At 43.0% G+C, this 23,907-nt stretch overlaps 1 protein-coding gene across 2 annotated transcripts; it reads left to right on the top strand.

Moving 5' to 3' along the window:
* Nucleotides 1-2,557: 2,557 nt before the first annotated feature.
* On the top strand, nucleotides 2,558-23,859 carry Ccdc110 (coiled-coil domain containing 110). 2 transcript variants are annotated; one of them, XM_039094894.2, is made up of 7 exons: nucleotides 2,558-2,668; nucleotides 2,979-3,130; nucleotides 11,646-11,701; nucleotides 12,004-12,069; nucleotides 13,345-13,455; nucleotides 14,768-16,886; nucleotides 17,385-17,447. In XM_039094894.2, the coding sequence occupies exons 1-7, from the start codon at nucleotides 2,586-2,588 to the stop codon at nucleotides 17,432-17,434; spliced, it is 2,637 nt and encodes an 878-aa protein (XP_038950822.1). In that variant the 5' UTR covers nucleotides 2,558-2,585; the 3' UTR covers nucleotides 17,435-17,447. The 2 variants fall into 2 exon arrangements, with proteins under 2 accessions (XP_038950822.1, XP_038950823.1); XM_039094895.2 differs by lacking the exon at nucleotides 17,385-17,447 and adding an exon at nucleotides 23,514-23,859 and having other exon boundaries at nucleotides 2,559-2,668.
* Nucleotides 23,860-23,907: the final 48 nt, after the last annotated feature.

The following is a 23,907-nucleotide window of genomic DNA, read 5'->3' as shown; positions in this document are numbered from 1 at the left end:
ATATTAGCCACAGAATAAAATCCATTGATACCTAGTAAATAATGTAAGAAACCGTGATCCATACAGATAATGATAGGTAAATTAGAAAACCAAAAGCTTATGAAGAATGGAATTATCATGTAAATCAAAATATTTTATACAAACTATTTCTTAATCAGAAAAGAACAAAGGTTAAATACCTGTGGTAGAGATTTAGGAAGCCATCAAACGAACACCACACTGATGGTGCAGACCACAGTGCTGTGCCTCCTGATTTACTATAAGGAGGACAAAAAGCTACTATGACATCCTGACAAGAGTGCTTGACCTGATCTACCACTAGAAAACATCCACAAAAGACAAAAAAACATTCTACAGAATAATTGGTCTGGAATCTTCTAAGATATTAAGGCCATAAGAGTTCAAGGTAAATGGACTAAAATACACTAAGTAAATAGATCATTGCAATGAGATGTAGTGCCAGCCCTTAGGCTGGGACCTGTGGCTACCCAAGGCATTATTGCTAGAACATCAGTGATGCCCGGGAACTATAGGGTGTTTATGCATCAGCACTAATCTTGACTATAACCAGCTGTATTGTGCTTCTTTTCCAGTATTCTTATAGAATACACACCCAAATGCTCAGGAGAGATGGGATGAAGTCAGCAGTTTGCTCTTTTTTTTTTTTTTTTTTTAATTTTGGTTCTTTTTTTTTCGGAGCTGGGGACCGAACCCAGGGCCTTGCGCTTCCTAGGTAAGCGCTCTACCACTGAGCTAAATCCCCAGCCCCCCCCCATTTTTTTTTATTAACTTGAGTATTTCTTATATACATTTCAAGTGTTATTCCCTTTCCTGGTTTCCGGGCAAACATCCCCCTCCCCCCTCCCCTTCCTTATGGGTGTTCCCCTCCCAACCCTCCCCCCATTGCCGCCCTCCCCCCACCAGTCTAGTTCACTGGGGGTTCAGTCTTGGCAGGACCAAGGGATTCCCCTTCCACTGGTGCTCTTACTAGGATATTCATTGCTACCTATGAGGTCAGAGTCCAGGGTCAGTCCATGCATAGTCTTTAGGTAGTGGCTTAGTCCCTGGAAGCTCTGGTTGCTTGGCATTGTTGTACATATGGGGTCTTGAGCCCCTTCAAGCTCTTCCAGTTCTTTCTCTGATTCTTGCTCTTAATAGCTCAAGGGAACAGGCAGAGGAGAGAGCTCAGGTGGTGAATGAAGTACCACACAAGCGTGAGGACCTGAGTTTGATGTCCAGTGTCACTCCACATGCCTGTCACCCAGTACATTAAGGATCCCTTGGGCTCACTCACCAGCCAGTACAGACTGTCTGTGAACTCCAGGTTCAGCAAAATTCTCTGCCTCAAAAATTAGGTGATATCAATAAATAAATATGTACAACATAAGTCTCACACTCATGTACACACATACAGTCATATATACCTGCATGTGCACACAAACGCATAGACATATGTACACCACACACACACAACAAAAAAGTAAATATTTAAAACTTAAACCTTTTCTAGTTAAGGTCATTTTTCTGATAGATTACTTGATTGAGAAGTTATCTTAAAATAAAAGTAGGTTTCTGTGGAGACGAGTGCACAGATTGAAATTGAGGTTGACACCATGGGCACCTGTCATTTTTGTTTTACAGTCAATAGGTGACCTGTTTGACTTAAGTCATCTCATGAAAATCGTCAGGTAATTTCTCCAAAGTATCCAGGACTCACTCACCAGCACCATTCAAAAATTAGAGTAGTCACATATTTCATTGTTACATTAATACATAGCATTTGATGAACTATATTATTTTCTTTAGAATCACGATTTAACAGATATATTAGACTGAAAATTTTAAATGTATTAAAGCTGCCCCAATGTCACACACAAATAAAAGACTGCCAAGTCTTGTGGAAACCACCGCTCTAGAAAATAAGAAAGTATAGCTAATGAACATTAAACTATCATGCCTCTTCCCTGAAAGTAAGCCATGGGTAATTTAATAAGTAATAAATTATTATATCATAGTGGCTGTCAATTCCTACTCATTGTGATTTAAACCAAGGCTCCAACTGCATATGTAGCAGAGAATATCCTTATTGGGGCACCAGTGGAAGGGGAAGCCCTTGGTCCTGCCAAGGTTGGACCCCCAGTGCAGGGGAATATGGGAGGCAGTAAGGGGGATAGATGGGGGGGAATACCCGTATGGGGGAGGGGCAGGGGAGGGAATGGGGGCTTATGGACAGGAAACCGGGAAGGGTAATAACATTTGAAATGTAAATAAAGAAATATATCTAGTAAAAAAATTTTTAAAAAGTCAATTCTTAATGACTTATATTCTATCTGAAATAATTGATTTTGCAAAGTAAGCCATATGTATTTATTGAAAACTTTTACTTAAAAATTTGTGCTTTCTAACCAGTCAGTTAAGTAAGCTCTGCTTCCCGGGAAAACATCCGCTTTTACAAGCGTTTTATCAAGTGCACAGGAAAATCAGGGTACTTTAACAAGTGGAAACCAATCACACCGTCTCCATCAGCTCCCGGAAAAGGGTGGGGGGTGGGCCGGGCTTCCCGACCTCTGTTACTAGGCAACGGGATGCTGAGGCTAGAAGCCGCAGAGCTGAATGCTTGGGACCAGACAGTTGGTAAAGAGATCTTAAGCGACAGAAATGAGCCCGGGTAAGAACGATCCAGGAGGCTGTCCTCTAGGAGGGGTGGGGGGAGCTCTGGGAAATGAAGGATAGTGGAGCCCCACCAGGGTCCCTTCATCCCAAAGTCTCCGGAGTTTTCCGGGTGGGTCTGGTGTGAGGATCTTCCGGACCTCAAATCCTCTGCTCAGTGAGAAAGCACCCGCCTGCCCCCTGGCGGGCTACCGCCTCCAGCCCTACTTGCAGAGTCAACATCTCTATCTGGCCCCAGCGCGCCCTCCGGTGGCCGCCGAGGACTTGGGCAATCCGAATCTCCGTGCCTCGCTTTCTCACCTTCCCAGGCTACCTTCCAGCTCTTCGCCAAAAGCTGTGCTCGGCTCTGTTCCAGAAAAGCACCTCGTGGAAGAAGATGATGTCGACTCCATTCTCCTTTCAGCATCCAAGATCCTGAATGCCTCAGAGGGGGTAAAGGAAAGCGGGGGCAGCGAACCAGGTAAAATGCTGGGTTTCCCCAAAGGAAGTTGGGGGTTTGTTGTCGTTTTAGTTTGGGTTGGGCTGCGTTTCGGTTTTGATCAGATATTGAAAAGATGCGTGCGTTTTCTAACAAAATCTACGTTTTTTAACAAATAGCTGTGGGAAATGAGCTATAGCCTGGAGAGGAAATTTGAAAGAATCCAAACAGCCACAGGTTCCAATAAACCAAGATCCATATGTGTAGAATAACTAAGGGACCACAGAACACTGACACTGGGATCTCACTTTCTGGAGAGAAGCCCGAAGTGACAGCACCCCCCTCACATGGGTGCACAGTAGGACATTAAGGGAAGGAGCCAGGACTCAGGAACAAAGGGGGCTTTTAGGTTGATGGGTAGGACCTCAGTTGTGGGCTCCCCGGGTGCGGCAGAGAGACATGATGGATCAGAGGCCCGAGCTTCGGACAGGGTTCTTTCCACACCTTGGCCAATCCAAGCCACAGCTCGACTGATCAAACTGACTCAGGACGGAGAACTTGGAGGAAGACTGGACCAGTGCTTTCTGCATTCCTCTGTCGCCAGGCATGAAGACCTGTAGTCCTCCCTGAGCAAAGAGAGGTGAAGGAGACAAAACACCATCCCAGATGGTTGAAGACATTAAATTAGGCTGGTATTTACCTCGGAGCTCAACAAAGGTCAGAAGAGATGGAGTCGCCCCGATACCGGCAAGGGCACGTGTTTAGACTTAGAGGCTGAGGAGATGAGTGAAGCTCTTACTGGGCAAACATCAGCTCAAGTCCCCTGTAAAGGTCAGGCTCAGTGGAGACAGAAGAATCCTGAGAAGCCGTGAGCCACTTAGCTTCATGCAGTAAATAAGAGAGTTTACCTCAAACACAATAGAGGATTGACACCCAAAATCCTGAGGTACTCAATAGCTTGACTGAGGCAAATAAGAATAGTTAGTTAGAGCAATTAGTTAACATAACTAACCATAACCTGTCAGAATGAGTGGTCATGAACTTCAGCATGGCCAATAGGTTGGTTCTGGTCCTCCTGTTCTGCTTCTGACCCTCCATCCATTTGCTCAATTGCCAAGCGTTCTGAAGAACCCGGCCCTGTTCTAGGTGTTGGGCTCTGTGATTATCAATGCTAGTTGTCAACTTGACAGAGTCTAGAATCCCCTGGGTAATGAACCTCTGGGCCTGGCTATAGGGATATCAGTGGCTGAGGTGGAAAGAGCCACATACTGTGAGTGGTACCCCTTGGCTATGTGGTAGACAGCTTAAATGGACAAAGGAATTCCAGCACAAGCAGGAATTCATCCTTTACTCTCTGTTTACTTACTGTGGATGCAACTCAGCTGTCTGTCCCACTGTGACTCGCCCTGAAATGATAGCCTATACCCTTGAGTTATAATGCTGAAGCAAACCCTTTCCCACTCAGGTTTCTTTTTGTCAGAGTATTTTATAGTAGAACAGAGAAGAAACTAAGACAGGCTCCAAGACGATGTATACAAGCTCTCACTCCGCTTATCTGTCGGTGGGAGAGCAGACACTGTTTATGAAGTAGCAGCAATTCCTATGAGAGAAGGCAGAAGTATCCGGAGTGTTACGGGTGGGTGAGGATTCTTCTGTTTTAAAGGGAGAAGGTGACAGGAGAGGGCTCCATTTAGCAGGTCCCGTCTGAGCAAAGACCAAAGGAGTTCAAGAAGAAATCACAAAAAGTTCTAGAAAGAAACATTTCAGGCATCAAGACCAGCAACAGCCTGGGGTCTGAGGTGGGAGTGAGGCTGGCTCCTCCTGTGGATGAGGCAGAATGAATGAGGAGGCGGCGGCAGGAGAAGGTGAGAGTGGGGTAGGAGAGAAGAAAGTTTAACTCCCAGCAAAAATTTGGGGTTCTGTTCTGGGTAGAGAGAGAAGCGCTGGGAAGTTCTGAGCGGCCTCCTTGCCTATGGACTAAAACTGTTATCACAAACGCATGTTGGTTGGGTATTTACTTCATGCCGTGTGCCCTACTAAGGGTGATACACGCTTTGAATTACCCATCACAGGATGTTAGAAAGCCAGAACTCAATGTCCAGGCATCCTGATTCCATGGCTGAAATCCTAACTTCTCTGGCAAAGTACACTGTAACCCACTGTAACCTACGCAGTAGATGTCACTAGGCCTGTCAGCAAAGTTAGTGTTTGCACTCAAGAACCAGTTTAACTTTTCACTTTTTAAATCTCCATGCTTCCCTTTAGCCTCAGTCACAGGCATACACTTAACACTTTCTGCACAGACAGAATATGACATATTTTTCTGCAAGCTTGGGAATAAACTCCCTTTTCCTGCATTATAAAAAGGTCATCCCATTGAAAATTCAGTCTTTTTCATTTCAACACTTGACCATGAAATAGATATGAACACTGTGTCTTCCATGCTCAATAGATAATAAGATTCTTTGGGGGGTCGGGCCGTATGCTTCACTCTCTCTAACGCCTCCCAATATCATGGGTTTAGTAAAAACTTAGTAAATGCTAAGCTGTGATTCTGGGTTGTCTCCTGTGGATCTCTGTTCATTCCCCTACCAATTCCAGAATCATACAGTGTCATGTGACTTAATGTAATGCCTTAGAGAGAGAGAGAGAGAGAGAGAGAGAGAGAGAGAGTGAGTAAATGTAATTTTAAACATTAAAAATTTCTTTTGGAAAGTATATTCTAGCATGAACACTATTCTACTATTACTCCTCTTCCATTGCACGATGAAAGTTGAAAAAAGTTGCCCACACTCGGGGGCTGCAAATCTCTTCATCACATCTTCCCTGGAAGCCATTTTACCTGTGCTTCATCGGGCTCTCCCCTGGAAAATGCCCTTATCTACGTGGCAACACCCACATTGTCCATTGCACTCATTGCCATCCATAAATGGCATATCCAATGGAGCACTTGACATCTCTGATAGACAATGTCAGCTTGAGATGTCTAATAGTGTTTTTTCCTCTTCTCTTAAAATATAAACAATATGATCACCTCCACCACCTCCCACAACAAAGGCTTTCTGCATACTTCCAAAAGTTTTCCCCCCTGCACCAATTTCTATCCTGTCCATGAATCGATAACTCAGAAGAAATATATCTCTGTGCTTCAGGAAAGGATAGCATAAGACATCATCTACAGGGGCTGGAGAGGCACCTCAGCAGTTAAGAGCACTGGCTACTCTTCCAAAGGACACGTGGGTTCTATTCCTAACACCCACATGGTGGTGGGCAACCATCTATAACTCAGGGAATCTAACCCTTCTTCTTACCTGGAATACCAACCACATACTTTAATTTTTTCAAATCCTACTTTTAATGATTGGTTCTTAAATGCTTTAACTTCCCCTCTAGCCCACCACCACTAGAGGTAGTGGGAAAGGATATCAGGGAAGTGGACCTGTTTAGAAATGGTTCTTTGAAGCAACTCCCCAATATGTTGTCTGGAAATCCGCAGTTTGGTTCACTGGTTAGTGAGCAATGGTAGCTCAATCCACTCACAAACACTTCATGGATACACCAGCAGTCCAGCTTGGTAGAGTCGGGTTAGCAACAGTGGTGACATGACCTAGCAGAGACAGCCAGGCCTCAGCCTCAGCCTCAGCCTCAACTCAGCAGGAGGGAGCAGGAATGCCAGGAGAAGTTCAGCTGTGCTTCTTAGGAAAGCGAAGATCAGCGAAGGCTCAAGACCCACAAGCACTGCACAGCTGGTTGTACCAGCAGGTCAAGCTCTGTCTCAGTCATTCTGTTGCGTCCTGTTTATACCCTCCAAACATCAAGTGTCCTCCACACGCCTTGTCTCGGCCCTGCTCTTGAATCACCATGTGCATCCAATCAGCCCACGTCTGCGGAATCCTGACAAATGGAGCTCAACTACACAATGTAAGATGAACCAATACATGCATATTGTTAGCAAAGAATCCTTCATCACATGTCCTTTCATGTGCTTGCTTTAGCAGAAATCTCCTGTGTCTGCTTCTGTGAGATGTTCCTTCACAAGTCTGCCTTAGTCCTCCACCTGTATTCACTTCAGGAAAACATTTCTTCATGTGTTTGCCCCAGCAAAACACCATCCAACACAACCGAAGTTCTCCAAAGAACTCTTGTTTCCACTTCAGACATCTATGCAGGCAAAGTACCTGTACACATTAAGATTTTTAAAAATGAATCATCTATATTATGTCAAAGAAAATAGCACTTGTAAACAGAGTTGTCACGTTTAAATAGATATTTGTGTGACAAGAAACCAAGGAATTATACTATGATCAAAACTGAAGAGATGGACAGGAAATGTGTAGAGAAGCAATATATATAAATCCCATTGTTCTGTCTCAAGAGCCTATTGTTTACTCTTCCCCTTTAGTATATGCAGTTTACTATATAGATTACATTACTCAAACATGATACTATTGGGTTTGATACAGAGCTTCGAGAGAACTACAGCTACAGAACAGAATTTGAGATTCATAAAACTCGGGCATGGAAGTAATCTTAGTAGCAAATAGAGCTAGATAGTACGTGTGAAAGCAAATAGGCTACTTTTCTCATCTTTTTGGAAAGGAGTAAATCAACTCAGAATACAGTGGAAATGTATGTTTTTAAGCTCTTAATCCCTTCCATGGTATATTTCTTAATATATTGTCATTTTGACTGACATATACTAATTATACACATACATATATAATGTATAACACTCATATTTAAATATTTACACTCATATACATATATGTAATATACACATATGTGTATATAAATATATATACATTGAAATCTTTAAGTACATGTGAATATAATGTAATGATTATGTCAAGATAATGATGTGTCTAACCCATCAGCTGTTTCTCATTTTTTTGTCATGAACTTTCAAATTCTTCGCCAGTATTTTGAAATTTTTGATATCCAATTCTTCACCGTTTTGATATAATTGTTATCAATTATAACCACCCCTACTAACTACCTACTAACCACCCTTTCTGTCCTTCAGACCCTTTGCCAGACCGCAGTAACCAACGACCCATTGTCACATGTGCACAGACACACATGCAAGCAAAACACCCACACACAGAATTTTTAAAGGATAAAATTGCATTTTCTGTCTTGGCTCATTGTGTATGCACCTCACATTTTTCAGTGGTCAGGTGGTAGGCACTAAGGTTGATTAGCTCCCTTCGTTGTTGTAAATGGTGCCTCAATAAACTTGCAGGTGAAAATGCCTCTTGAACATCCTAGTTTCATTCCCCTTGGGTGTGTACCTGCAGTGAGATTACCAGGTATTTGAGGTAGTTACTTCTAATGGATTAAATTTAATGGTTTAACCTACCCCATACTATTTTCTGTAACAGGCATGCTAGTTTACATTTCTTTCATCATTGTGTATGAGTGAGGTCCCATCCCTTATATCCTCTATGTTCCAACATCATTCATGCTTTATGTGTGCGTGTGTGTGTGTGTGTGTGTGTGTGTGTGTGTGTGTGTGTCAGGGAGAGAGAGAGAGAGAGCACTGAAGGGTTATCTAAAATTAACAGTTCTTTATAGCAGGATTCTAGGTGGGTTTTTGTTGTTGTTGTTGTTGTTGTTTGCTTGTTTGTTTGTTTGTTTTTTCCATGACCCCTATGAGTACATAATTGTTGCAGTAAATAATAAAAAACCGGTGGAACCTTTTTATCCTGCACTGGCGCTGGCGCCGTCACCCGTGGAGCCACACAGCACTGTGGGTATCTTGCACTCTCCATAGGGCCACATGGCACTGTGGGTATCTTATCTCAGCGGCTCCAGGCTGCCCCGAAGTACTCTCAGACCCAGGGGATCCATGAGCTGCAAGGTGCCACGCTGGTCCCTAGTGTTAGTTCCGTGGCCATATGGAGCTAACCATAATTTATCTCTCCTGGTGGCTCTCTATTAACCATGAACTCTCTGGTTCCAGCTACCTGGTAACATCAAGACTCAACAAACTGTAATCCAACAATCAGATCTATATGTTAAATTCTCAATCCATAATACAGCCACACAATCAACTCACAACCAATTGATAATGATATAAACCACCCACCTACATAAGATAAATTTGCCTACAGAAATCCATCCCTTAAGAAATATACATAACTATCTTGGCAATCCAAGATCACCCGGATTTGGGTCGTCCTTCTCTGTCCCCATCTTGATTCTCTTCCTCTTTCCCCTTCTCTCCCACCTTATATTTTTACTGTCCAAACATGGCCTTAACCTAACTTGTGCCAGCCCCTATGTATAGACATCAACCTACATATAATAGGTTTGTTTAGAGTCTAAAAATCTGTGAAACTTGCTCCTACCGTGGTCTCAGTTTCCCTGTGAGAGTCAGAAAAGCACAATATCCAAGAGGCTCTCTGTCCGTGTGCTGCAACGGAAGGTAGGGTTCTTCACTGGCTGCGCATCCACATTCTGGACGAATGTCGCCTCGTCAGAGATGAGGACGGACAGGGCAAAGGAGGTGTCCACACTTGGCCAGCACTGTCTGCACCATCTGATGGGTCACTAAAGCAGGAGAGAGGATCTGGAGACTTAGCCCAAGTCCAACTCTGAGGACAGATGTTATCAGCCTAAAGGAACATCCCATCATAATTCACATTTCACCCTGGAAGCTAAGAAGTGTTTACTTCTTAATTTAAAAACTTTTAAAGCAAGGAAGTTACCTACCTAACCCATGGACAAATACCACATAATCTGTCCTCTGCTGTAGGTCTATAAACAACCTCCGAGAGGATGCCATGCCTGTGACACCCACTGTCTCACATCCTGAGGAGTCTGAGGAGCTCTGTTCACGATGTGCGGATTTTGGAGTAACTGAGGAAATACAATAATCAACCACTGAGCAGGAGGAGAAAGGCTTTAGTGACTAATCTAAGTGAACGAGATCAGCAGCAGCACTGACTCTCAGCCCCCTCTGCCCTGGCAGCAGGCCTCTCTCTCTAACCACAGTAGATCAGTGGACTGCTTGCGGTTCTCTTGTGCTGGCGCAGCAAGCCCCCCCCCCCCATGCTCTGTCTTGAGGGGACAGAGATGGGTATGGGTGTGTCGAGATTGGTTAGGTATCATAGGGCACGCCCATTTGAGCAGCACAAAGGAACACAGGACACTGACTCTCCAATGGGAAAGGTCTTCCCACAAGAGGAGATAAGTTTAATGCAGGCTGCGAAGACTCTACCTTTGATAAGGAAGTGTGCCAACTCTGTATCCAAAGGGCTGTGTGTACAGACTATCCCCAAGAGAGCATGCAAGTTGTTCTTTATCTAGCTTTGCTTGAGAGCACAAGAGGCGAGTGTGATGCACTGTGAATGCATCTTGTTTCCATGAGTCAGGGAGAGCATCTCATGGCAATTCCCCCAAAATAACAAGGCCTACACCATCCACCGACCAAAAACCTTTCATGGTACAGGAATTACTTGTTCACTTTTATTTTTTTTAACAAAAGGGGAAAGTCTATAACTCAGAAGCAAAATGGTTCCTTACAAAATAAAAGCATTGCTATAACCTTATGTAAATTTTTTTATAAATGTTTTAATTTTGCAAAACACCAAACATATACACACACACTTATCTATACACACATAAAAATCTACATACTTTCACAGACATATACATACACATATAACATACACACCACACACACACACTCACACACACACACACACACACACACATATCAAGGTGTGGTTACCCTTGCCTTTAATCCCAGCATACAGAAGGCAGAAGTAGGTGGATCTCTTTTAGTTCAAGACCAGCCTGGTCTACATAGTAAATTTCAAGCCAGCCTAGGTTACATAATTGTAGATCCTGTCTCAAAATAAAAATTATTTTGGGCTGCTGAGATGCTCAGTGGGTACAGGCGTTTGCTGCCAAGCCTGACAGACTGAGTTTAATCCTCAGGACCCACATGGTAGAAAGTTTTCTTCTGACACACACAGAGACACACACAGCACACACAGACACAATGGCACATGTGCACCAATGCCCGCAAACATACACATCTAAGTTCTTTTTACATAATAAACGGTGGAAGGCAGCACCCACTCATGCCATGGTGCAACTCTGAAAAGCAGAGGCCACTTCTCCCCTTGCATCATTACACTGGTTCCAGTACTCAGACTGTCTGGCCCAGTAGCTAGCACATTTACTAGCTCCATCATCCCCCTGTCCCCGCAGGTAGGTACCTCTTAAGGTGAGAGCTGTCCTTAAATTGAATGTGTGACTAGGATAATGTAAGTGACAACCCTTCTCGTTATCTCTCGCTCTCACTGTCTGGGTTAAGAGTGCACTCTCTGTAGCAGCTTCTGCAAAATAAAATTGAAAATTAGCTGAGGAGTGGTGATACACGCCATTAATCCCAGCACTCAGGAGGCAGAGGCAGGTGGATGAGGTCAGCCTGGTCTACAGCGTGAGTTCCAGGACAGCCAGGAATACACAGAGAAACCCCGCTCAGAGAGCAAAAGTACAAAGATAAATTTAGGACTCGATGACGCATGTTCATTTTTCTCTTTAGAATATGGCTGTGCATCAGAACCAGAAAATCAAATCCAACCACAATCAGCATTGAAAGTGAGTCTGTTTCATTTAATTATGTGCAAAACGCTTCCCGAATGAATCCTGGGTTTCCCACGCTATTCTCACAAAAATAAATCCATGTGCACGCACATCGATTCCAGACAATCCCGGTCTCCAAACTGTCTATGAGCATACACAGAGTCAGCAGCCCCGCTAAGGGAGAGTTAGCTGAGTCATGTGATCCTTTTTTGGAAACAAGCCACACTTGTTTGCTTGTTTGTTTTAATCCTGGCCTTTGAAAAGCGTCCGGCCACCTGGAAGTGTTCCATTTGACGCGTCGCTAACTCTCATTCTAGGTCCTGCAGCATCAGCTGGAGTCGTTTCAGGCTCTGCGAATGCAGACTCTACAGAACGTCAGCATGGTATGATTGATGTAGTCCATGTGTAGCGAATCTCCTAGTTCAGGTACCGACCCACCTTCTAAACCTATCAGTGGCCAGTTGTTAGGTGGAGTCGGAGTTTAATACACCAGAGGTGACCATGTGCTTCAGGTGAAATTTTATTTGGTGTAACCTGCATTTTCCTATCCTTTTGGCTGTGAGGCGGAAAGAAAAGGCTGCCTGGGGCAGATGTGGCTCAGTGAGCATCCGGCTAGGACGTGCAGAGACTTGGGCTTGATCCTCTCACTGCAAATAAACAAGTAGTCCTTCCTGCATACGGTCTACAAAGAGAAACTCTCTCCGTTAGATTTAAACTGTAACCCAAAAGTGGTCGGGGTGGGGAGGTTGTACTGCATCACCTCAAGTCACTGAAGATCCTAGGAACAGCCCCCTTCTGGTGGCAGATTCAGATGATCAAGGCTTTAGCGTTCAGGAGCAAGCCCCAGCCACACGCTGATCTGCTTTCCAGAATGAGGGGTTGTCAGATCCCAGGTCTTGGGAAGGGCTTGGAAGACGCTCCAAATCCTTCTAAACTCAAGTCTGGAGAAGGAGGGGAAACGGAAGGGAGGGGGGAGGAAAAGCAGGGGGAGGAAGAGAGAGAACTTTGTTCTGAAAGCTGGCGATGCTAAGGTCGCTTGCTGGGACTCTGAGTGCCACAGATGGGTTCAGAAATAATTCACGACCATCCCGCTCTAGAGAGAGAATCACTGCTGAGTCACAGACCCACGCTTGCAGCTAAAGGCAGAACTGGTGTCACCACACCACAGGCTCACAGACCACATCCAGAGAGTGAGAGGGAGCGTAAGAGCGCGTGCACAGCAGGTGTACCACAAACGCGGTCCCTAATGGCCTGGCATCAGCTCTGACCCAGTGTCCTTGTACTGAGCGCAATACAGGAAGTAGAAGATGAACTCTGTAGCAAGTGCTGCAACTGCAAATGCGTTGCTTCTGTAATAGATGTCAAAGATGTCTTATTTACTCCACAATGTAAAAAAGTAATGTCTCTAAAATTACTAACATAAGTTCATAAATTTTTAATATTTTACCAGAAGCTTCTGATTTTATCACAAACACAATCTTCTCTTAAGAGTCCTTTAATGACAGTGCTTACAATAAATAAGTTTGACCTGTTCCCTTAATGGCAAAGAACTTCTTACGTTCAGGAAGTGTGAAAATATCCTTCAATGATGTGCTTCTGCACACACACATTCCCAAATCGTAATTCAAATTCTAACATTCTCAATTTATCTTTTAAAGGTACAGTCTGAAATCAGTGAAATATTGAACAAAAGTATTGTTGAAGTGGAAAACCCACAACTTAACTCAGAAAAAAATCTAATATTCAGCATGCATCCTGAAAAGGATTTGGTATGTTTCCAATAACTCATTCCTCCTTCCAGTATTTAAGAAGTATCCCTACAACTGGTTCTCACCTCTATCTGTCTGTCTGTCTCTATCATCCATCTATCATCTATCTATCATATATATATATGTATATATATATATACACACACATATATATATACACATTCCATCATCTATCTATCTATCTATCCCTCACAAAAAGGAACAAGGGAGCATTAGAGATGAAGATAAGGAGATATCTGTCCTGAGAAGCTTAAAAGAAGTATGTTGATCTCTGTTCTGTAGAATTTGACTGCCCCTTTAAGAGGGTGGAAGAGGCATTTCACTTCATCTAGATGCTGAAAATACCCAAGCAAGTTCGAAGCACTTTGGTTAGCCTACCTGTCCAGGGGAGATTGACAAACCAAGGATGAAAACTACAGAAAAGCTCCAAACGAGAGTGACCGATATTGTCCCTGCCGACTAGGAAATTATGTTTCCAGGATGCTTGCGGTCCTAGAATCCCCCTTTTGAAAGCAGGAGTTTGAAAGCCAGGGCTAACAACTAGCCCCTTAGTGGAAACACTCATGTTTCTTGAATTCCCACATGGCCTATCTATGTAGGAGGATCTCTTATAGCAAACACATTTACTACGTTTCTGCCTCTGAAACTGAGAAGTTGGCCAATATGTCTCATCCTCTAAGGAGGAAGGCAGCCCTGAAGCACTCTGTTGTGGATCTCAAGGCATTTGGTGTTAGTTTGTTCATGCCCAGTGTCTTAGTCAGGGTATCTATTCCTGCACAAAACACCCCGGCGAAGAAGCAAGTTAGGGAGGGTTTACTCAGCTTACACTTCCACAGTGCTGTTCATCACCAAAGGAAGTCAGGACTGGAGCTCAAGCAGGCCAGGAAGCAAGAGCTGATGCAGAGGCCATGGAGGGATGTTACCCACTGGCCTGCTTCCCCTGGCTTGCTCAGCTTGCTCTCTTATAGAAACCAAGACCACCAACCCAGGGATGGCACCACCCACAATGGGATGGACCCCCCACCCCCTTGATCACTAATTGAGAAAATGCCTTACAGCTGGGTCTCATGGAGGCATTTCCTCAAGGGAGGCTCCTTTCTCTGTGATAACTCCAGCTTATGTCAAGTTGACATACAGAACCAGCCAGGACACTCAGTTAAACAAACAGATAGGGATACACTCACAGACTTTTCTGATTAGCAGGTAAAATAATCAATATGGTTGTACACATAAATCTTCCACAAATTTTCTTAATCTCTTGGTCATGTGGGAAATGACAATATATTTACAGCATGCTTTCTATTGCTGCCAGCCTAACAAGACACAAGAAGAAATACTTTGTACCAAGAAAAGTAATCATTTCGAGAACCCCAAGACTCTCCATTCAATGGAAGAGAACTTCAGTAGTAACAGTGGCACTGATCTCTCTCAAAGCATAAACATTCCACCCCAGACACAGGTCAAGGACGTGGTAGCTGTGGAGAGCCTGAGAACTACAGCAGGTAACTCACCTCCCAGCAAAGCTGTGAACACTTCAGAGCAGCCCCATACCAGAAAGGGCTTCCATTTTTATCAGTTTCTACCTCTGCCTCCTCAGACTGCAGTACCTCAAGCTGCTCCCATGATTCTGGATAAATCCACTACCACCGTCCCTTTCCTGAAGCATGAGTTCTGTGAAAACTTAGACGACATTTGCCACTCTATTAAGCACATGAAAGAAGAGCTTCAGAAGTCAAACGACCAGGAACTGGCTCTTACGAATGAACTTCACAATTTCCAGATGGATGGAAGGACTCACAGTCACCATAAACATGAGCTATTCCCCATTTGTAGTGCCAAGCTTAGTTTTATTCCGGAAGAAAACACAAAAGGTAACTTAAGTGAAGACAGCAAATCGAAGAGGATTTCTGAATTAGAGGCATTGGTGAGCAAACTACTCCCACTCAGGGACACAGTGTCAAAATTACACGTGAATTTTTGTAGGAAATGTAAAAAATTATCTAGAAGTGAAATATGCCGGGGGAAAAAGAGTGAGAAAAATAAAGACATCCCTATCACCAGCAAGAATATTATAGATTTAAAATTTCACTCCCGAGCTCCGAGGCACACTCTGTCCGTCCTGGACCCAGGGAAGCACAAAATAAAAGACAAAGAAGGCCAAGCGTTCATCATCAGCCAAGAACCAGTAACGTTTGAAAATGAGAAGACACCCAAAGACAAGTGTGTCCCTGAGCAGTGTGTTGCCAAAATCCAGTACCTACAGAATTACCTCAAAGAATCCTTGCAGTATCAGAAAAAGATGACAGAACTTGAGAATGAAAACCTGGCCCTTAGGACCAAAATGAAGCCCCTCGTGTTCACGGCGCAATCCCTGATCCAGAAGGCGGAAACCCACGAAAAGCAATTGAAGTCTCTGACCGAAGAAAAGAGCTCTCTTCAGTCCCAGTTAACCAAAGCGGAGGAAGAGAACAAAGACTGCCTCAGGGAACTGAAGACACTCATCAGCACCTACAATGTCCTCCAAGGCCAACACAAAATGCTAGAGGAGAAAAACAGCCAACTGTCTCTGGAAAAGCAACAGATGCTGGAAACAATCGACCACCTGAAGGGCAAGGAGCACAGGACCCAAAGTGACATGGCCGCTCTGCAAAACGAAAACGGTAGGATGACTATAGAAATAGAAGCAATGAAGACTAGCATGCTGCTGACACGAGATGAGAGGGAAATGCTGGAGAAAGACATGTACCAACTCCTGAAAGACAAGGGCACGCTGGAGGGTGACCTGAAAGAGAGCAAGCTGGAAATCCTGCAGCTAAAAGAGAAGGAGGAGCTGGCCCACGCCGAGCAGGAGTCGCTTCTTCACATACTGGACGCAGCTAAGGCAGAGAAGCTGAGACTGGAGGCAACATTACAAGAGTCCGCTTCTGCCAGACAGATGTTGGAACGAGAACTCGTGGAGATTCAGACCTACCGGTCTGCCGTGGAAGAGAAGTTCCTGAAAGATATCAAAAGCGCCAAGTCAGAGACGAGCATTTACAAGAACAACCTGGCAGAAATCAGCAAGGAATGTGAGGTGTTGTCCAAAATGGTCATGGAGATTAAGGCGGATAACCAGATTCTGAAAGAAGAGCTAAAGAAACACAGTCAAGAAAACACCAAGTTCGAAAACAGCATCAGTCGGCTCACGGAAGACAAGGTACTTTTGGAAAACTACGTGAGAAGCATAGAAAACGAGAGGAACACCCTGGAATTTGAGATGCGGACTCTTCAGCGAGACTACATAAATTTAAGCGAGAAAGTCTCTGGTCAGAACAACAGTGCATCGAAATCGACTTACATTTCAAGAAGAGAAAAATTTTATTTTGACAACTACGATGTCTATGAAGATGCTTCCAGTCTTAGGAACCGGCTTTTGGCTTCTGACTTGAAAGGTGCGTACATTCTGATAGAGAAGTAGAGGTGTCTTTAAGACTCTAATTAGCTTATTAGCACTAACCAAGGTATAGATATAAGAAAAGGGGCCTAGGGAGGTGGCTCAGAGGTTAGGAGTATGTACAGCTCTCGTAGAGGACCCAAGGTTGATTCTGGCCCCCATCCACCTGTAAGTAGACCCAACACCCAGCCTCAACATCCAGCCTCAGGGCATCCAACATCCTCGTTCAGGGACACCTGCACCCACAGGTGTGCACAGGAATATACACATAACAAAAAATAAACAAATCTTTAAAAGAAGAACACAAAGATGAATACAATTTAGTTTTGTAAGATACTGTATCTGATTTGTTATGCAATAGAATCATTTAAGACTTTTGTTCCGTAGACACACTGGATGTGTACACAGCATCTTTGGGAAGGAGAAGCATTTGAAAACACTTGTTAGAAATGTACTTAGTGTTCACAGCTTTAAGACATTTCCTTCTCTTTTTCAGGAATACCACATAAACTATATCAACGACTTCCATCCAAGATATGTAAATAAATTTCAAAAGAAATCACTGTTTTAAAAGATGTTTTTCCTAGTAATTTTCCCCATAAAAATAATATTGTAGTAACTCTTACCTCTGGTTTCAAAGGCCTCATACATGATTAAGGTTGTGTTAAAATAGATATTAGAATTACAGTAGAGAGTCAAGAGCTATAGAAAAGGTGGTAGCAATCTCTAAGCTCCAGTGTCAGGCTTTCAGGGTTTCAGGAAACCTAATGGGAGAAATGAGCACTGAGTCAGAAAGTAGAGAGAGCTTGCTACTCAAAGCACGCTAGCATTTGTCCTTCACACGTATCCACACACACACACAACATAGCCACACAGAAAGTTACACTGTAGGGGAGAAACCTGTCCTGTCTCAAAAGAGCCAATGTTGCACAAACTTTCCCTTGGCCGACCAGGACCAAACTATCTAATCTATTTTGGCTCTATAATCTCTTGGTGAGTTTCGTCAGACGCTTTTCATCCATTAATTGAAGCAATTTTTTTTCTTCTCCTTAATACATTGTTCTGTGAAGTTTGACACACCTCCCTTATAAGCCCTACCAGACTATTATTCTTTTAAGGTATATTCCTGGGCTTAACTTTACATCCACCATTTAGAATTTCTTCTACAAAAGGGCATTGATTTATATATTTTCTGGCAACGGCTTTGTCCGATTTTAGTATTAGGAACCCCTTGGCCGGTAAAATGCCAGGTGTATCCTTCCAATTTAACTGCTACAGCTCAGTGCTAGAACAATGCCTGGAATGCTGTGGCCACTGGGTGTTTGTAAATGAATGATGAAATGAAAACAGTGCCATCATTCCAGAGAGTCTTATGCTGGGCCGTCACTTGGCAAGACAGAGATACAGAAAGCTGAACATCAAAAACTTTAGACAACGAGAACTTGTGTGTCTCTCACTAAACAGTAAGGATTGCAAATTTCCTTTGACGATTTTTAAATGAAATAATTATTGTTTCCTGCCCCTCTCCTATAGTTTTCTAATCAATGTCCTTGATAAGGTATGCCACAGAGAAAACTGGAAGCAGGCTTTCTCAGTTTTTTTCTGTCAACTAATTTGTATCTTATATTCGATGGTCTACAAGTAAGTAAATTGTGTTACCTAGTCTTTGATTTTCAACACAGGTTGTACAGGGGACACTGTAACTTGAAAACCCTTAGTAATCCTCTTAATGGTTGAAAACTGAAGAATTTGTCTGGAAACACAATATAATAACTCGATAGCTCTAAGCAGTCAGAATGCCTGGCTTCCCTCTTCTGGATGTACTGCCTTGAACATGAGATTCAACCTTTCTCTGCCTCCATTTCTTCCTTTGTTACATGAACACCAAATGGGTAACAACCGCAAACACAGTTAAACAGAATGGTACCCGGAATGGCTCCTGATGCATAATAAGCATTAACTATTACTTCGTTTTTGATATTTTAAACAAAATACCATAATGGAAAATGTAGTGATAAATAATAAAAAGTCAATAGGTTAACTTATAACAAATTATTTGGTGGATAACGATGAAATAGGCTGTTCTGGCATAAGTTACATCTTAGGAAATACTTTTGATTCAGTCTTCATGAGCATTCTTTCTGGTAAATAGTGCAGATAAGAGAAGTCTAGAAGATTAACTTGTTCCAATACACGTAGCTAGTGTCAGTCATTTATACACACATACATATATACATAGCTGGTATGAACTACAACATTTACATATAAAAAGATCAAGAAGCTCCTTCAGTCCTTTCTCTAACTCCTCCTGGGGTCCCCATCCTCAGTGTGGTGGTTAGCTGCAAGCATCCTCATCTGTGTCAGTAAGGCTCTGGCTGAGCCCCTCAGGAGACATCCATACAAGGCTCCTGTCAGCAAGCACTTCTTGGCATCGGCAATAGTGACTGAGTTTGGTGGCTGCATATGGGATGGATCCCCAGGTGGGCAGTCTCTGGATGACCTTCCCTTCAGTCTCTGCTCCACTCTTTGTCCCTGTATTTCCTCCTGTGAGTATTTTGTTCCCCCTTCTAAGAAGGACTAAAGCATCCACATTTTGGTCTGTCTTCTTCTTGAGCTTCCTGTGGTCTGTGGATTGCATCTTGGATAACCCAAGCTTTCATGCTAATATCCACTTATCAGTGAGTGCATACCATGTGTGTTCTTTTGTGACTAGGTTACCTCACGTAGGATATTTTGTAGTTCCGTCCATTTGCCTTTCATGAAGTCATTGTTTTTAATAGCCAAGTAGTACTCCATTGTATAGATGTACCACATTTACTATATTCATTCCTCTGTTGAAGGACATCTGGGTTCTTTCCAGCTTCTGACTATTATAAAGCTGCTATGAACATAGTAGAGCATGTGTCCTTGTTATATATTGGAACATCTTTTGGGTATATATCCAGAAGTAGTCTAGCTGAGTCCTCACGTAGTACTATGTCCAAGTTTCTGAGTAACTGCCAGACTGATTTCCAGAGTGATTGAACCAGCTTACAATCCCACCAACAATGGAGGAGCATTCCTCTTTCTCCACATCCTTGCCAGCATCTGCTGTCACCTGAGTTTTTGATGTTAGCCTTTCAGACTGGTGTGAAGTGGAATCTCAGGGTTATTTTGAGGGGTTTGCAACCCTGTAAGAAGAACAATATCAACCAACCAGACCCCCCAGAGCTCCCAGGGACTAAACCACCAACCAAAGAGTACACATGGACAGACCCATGGCTCTAGCTGCTTATGTAGCAGAGGATGGCCTTGTCAGGCATCAGTAGGAGGAGAAGCCCTTGGTCCTGTGAAGGCTCAATTCCTCAATGTAGGGGAATGCCAGGGTCCTGAGGTAGGAGTGGGTGGGTGGGAGGGGAGCATCCTCCTAGAAGCAAGGGGAGGGGAGAGGGGAACCAGGAAAGGGGATAACATTTGAAATGTAAATACATAAAATAACTTTTTTTTAAAGACAAAGGGGAAAAAAATCAAGCAATATCTATAGAAACAGCTATCTTGGTACTATTTCCAAAAAACTACATTCTACTTCCAGCTGCTTTTAGAATGTCTTGCTCCTTGTGTGTCCCTTTAAAAAACTTATTCTTTGAGAATTTCATACAGTATATTTTTATCATGTTCTTTCCCACCCCCCCAAGTCCTCCTAGACCCTACCCATCTAATTTCGTGTTCTCTCTCATATATAAACCAAACCACAAAACCAAAAAGCCACTAAACACATGGAGTCCACTTTGTGTTGGCCAACTGCTCCTGAGCTTGCAACCTGCCCTGTAATGTGGTTGAAAAGCCCAGCGTCATGCCATTGAAGAAAACTGACGACCTCTCACCCAGCAGCTGTTACCGGGGAACAGGTTCTAGCCTAGGGTGAGACTGTGCTGAGATTTTGGGACTTGAGCTTGTGCAGGTCTTGTGAGTTCATGCCTGCACCTCCCCTGGTTGTGTCTGAAAGACACTGTTCCCTTGGAGTCATCTACCACCTCCAGACCTCCTTACAATCTCTCTGCCTTCTCATAGATCTATGCCTTCACATAGATCACTGAATCTTCAGAGGAGGAGTGTGATAGAGACACCCCTGTCAGGGCTGAGCACCCCAGTCTCTGCACACTGCCCAGTTGTCTCTGTGCTAATATCCACCTATTGCAAGGAAAAGCTTCCCTAATGAAGTATGCTGATCTTCTGTTAGGTGTATAAGTAGTAATGAGTGTTCCCCTTCTCCTCCTCTTCCTCCTCTTCCTCCCTTCCTGTGGTGAACTTTGTCTCAGAGACCTGTGGATTTGCCCTGTTGAAAGCAAGATGATGCCAGGAAAGGCTAAAACTGGATGGGCATCCTCCCCCGAAATTCCAAGCTATAGCCGTTATGCCAGATGGTGAATTCAAGGATATGTGACTAATACAAAAGGAAATGTGTGAAGTTCTTCTTTTACTCCCCCAACTTCCCTCCCGTGTGTTGTTGTAAAAATATAATAGTAAATAATGAGTAACGGTGTCTTTTACCCTGCTAGTTCTGTACCGCGGTGTCCAGATATCTGCTAGATATCTTGGCGGAAACACATCCCAGCCACACACTTTCATACACTCAAACCCTCACATAAAAGAACACACAACACAATAATCTTAGATCCAATTGGTAAGATATAATTGCCCACTTAAACATACAATGCCCGGTACTATCCATCCCTTGAGAACATTAATAACAACCTGTAAATACACAGAACAGAATGGCCCTTAACTCACATGTGTAATCAACTCATAAGTTTGTAATGACATCAATAGAAGGACTGGCTCTAAACCTTGTACTTTTAATCTCTTTTAACAAATAAATTCTATACCAAAGCAAAGATATGATTTCAGCTTAGTTACCAAATGAGATTATGACTGTACAATTCAATCTAGCTAATTCCTCCCTGTTAAATTACAACCAATTTTAAGTACCTCATAAAAACAATTTTAGAATAACCACTTTCAGCCCCCCAAAGTCTAGGGAATTGGGGCGACGACTCCTCTATAACTTCTTCAAGCTGTACATGGGCATTGAGATATCCTTAGGGGTAGGGGGTAGGAAGAATGAAGCAAATGCTGTAGCAGGATGTGTCCTGACTGGACCCAGCTGAAAGTCCTTGAGACCAGGATTCCAAGTAGGCACACTCTGTAAAATATAACTCTCAAGACAAAAGTTTAGAATCGAGATATCTTTTTGTTTGATTCTCTTGAATAAATTTTTCAGGCGGTCTACCTCTATCAAATCTGATCAGTATGACTCTGTGAGGTTTCCAGAGCCTAATCACAGGTTTTAAAAACACAAAGACAAAATCTTTCTCCCAAAATACTGTGTTCCTTAGTCTGAAACCAGAAAAGCTTGTATCTTGTACTCTCTCCCAGAGTAATAATATAATCATAAAACTCAAAGTCACACCCATCATGAATATTAAACATTTTTTTTAAAAAGGAAGTAAGCTAAACAATGAGCCTGATAGGCTTTTGTACTCTGTGATATCGGGAAATTATCCCAAAGTTCCCGTGGAGCCCACGTTAAGAGAATTCGTTGTGGTATATATCAAAAGTAACCACAAACCCTCGCTAGCCGGCATCAACGAGCCATATGGCCTTTAGCGGTGTAATTCATAAAACAAACCAAATACCTTTTATCAATTCTAGTATCAATAAGCAACACATCAAACAAGGACTTTAGCCCAAAATATCTCAATCTGCTAAGCTCTCTACCCGGAGCCACAGACTTTTCTTTAACCTTAATAACTTCTAAAATATATGCCTGCATTCACTCTCCTTGGTGTTACAGACATTTCATCATAACTCTCTACTTGGAGTTAGTGACTAATTTTTCCCTAAGTTCCGAACCATAGATGAAAATCTCCATGTGATTTGGATAATCTCTTTACTCTCCTTAAAACAAACTTAAACACCTTCTATCAATTCTAATACCAATAAACAACTTAAAACTCAGGAGTTTAACCCAAAATATATCCATCTGTTAAGCTCTCTACCCGGAGCCACAGATTTTTCTTTAACCTTAATAACTTCTAAAATATATGCCTGCATTCACTCTCCTTGGTGTTACAGACATTTTTGAGTGTAGGAACGTGTGCAGCTGGGATGTGTTTCCACCAAAATATCTAGCAGATATCTGGACACCGCGGTACAGAGCTAGCAAGGTAAAAGACACCGTTACTCATTATTTATTATACTTTTACAACACCCGTGTGCCGCACGGAGGTCATTACTTTCATCGTTAGGATAGATTAGCAAGAAACATGCTGGCAAGTGATTGGTGCTTTATTGTGTGTGCTTAGGCACAAAATACAGTGTTATTCAAGGTATGCCTTCCTTCCAGGGTTGGGAAGTCTGTCTTTCCTCCACTGACAGGAATGGCCTATGTTTCAGGCAACCTTTTGGTGCATCAGCCCATTGTTCTTTTGCAATGTCTACTAAACCTGAGCTGAGGGAAATAAAGGGTGTGTTGTCCTGTTTTGTGAGATGCCTCTCTGTTCGAATGATGTCCTTTGCTGGATAGAAGTTTTTGTTTGATAAGATTCCATTTATGAATTGTTGGTCTTAAAACATGTGTTTTCAGGGATCCGTTCAGGAAGTCCTTCCCTACGCAAATGAGTTCTGTCAGATGAGTTCATTCTTCCATGGTCCAGTTAACATCTACAAACCTTGTTACAAGTATCGAGCAATGTCGGTAGATGCTTCATAGCACAGATTAATGGCTGGCTAAAAAGTTTATCTCGGTCCTCACTCACTGATGGTGGATAAGAAAACTACCCAGGTCAGACCTGCATCCTAACTGAACGGAATGTACAGTCTTAAGTTGTCGAGAGATAAGACATCAGTCAGCAGTCCACTGCCTCTAACTCTGTCATATTTGACTGATGTGTGTCCAAGAACGCATAATAAAGCTGTTTTGCAGGAAACTACTGAATGCTGTATGTCTTCTTTCTTTAGAAAAGTTTTGTTCCTCATGG

Source organism: Rattus norvegicus, chromosome 16 (genome assembly GCF_036323735.1).
Source record: "Rattus norvegicus strain BN/NHsdMcwi chromosome 16, GRCr8, whole genome shotgun sequence".
Taxonomy (NCBI): Eukaryota; Metazoa; Chordata; class Mammalia; order Rodentia; family Muridae; genus Rattus; species Rattus norvegicus.
The sequence above is the reverse complement of the archived record's forward strand: the minus strand, read 5'-3'. Positions and strand labels throughout refer to the sequence as shown.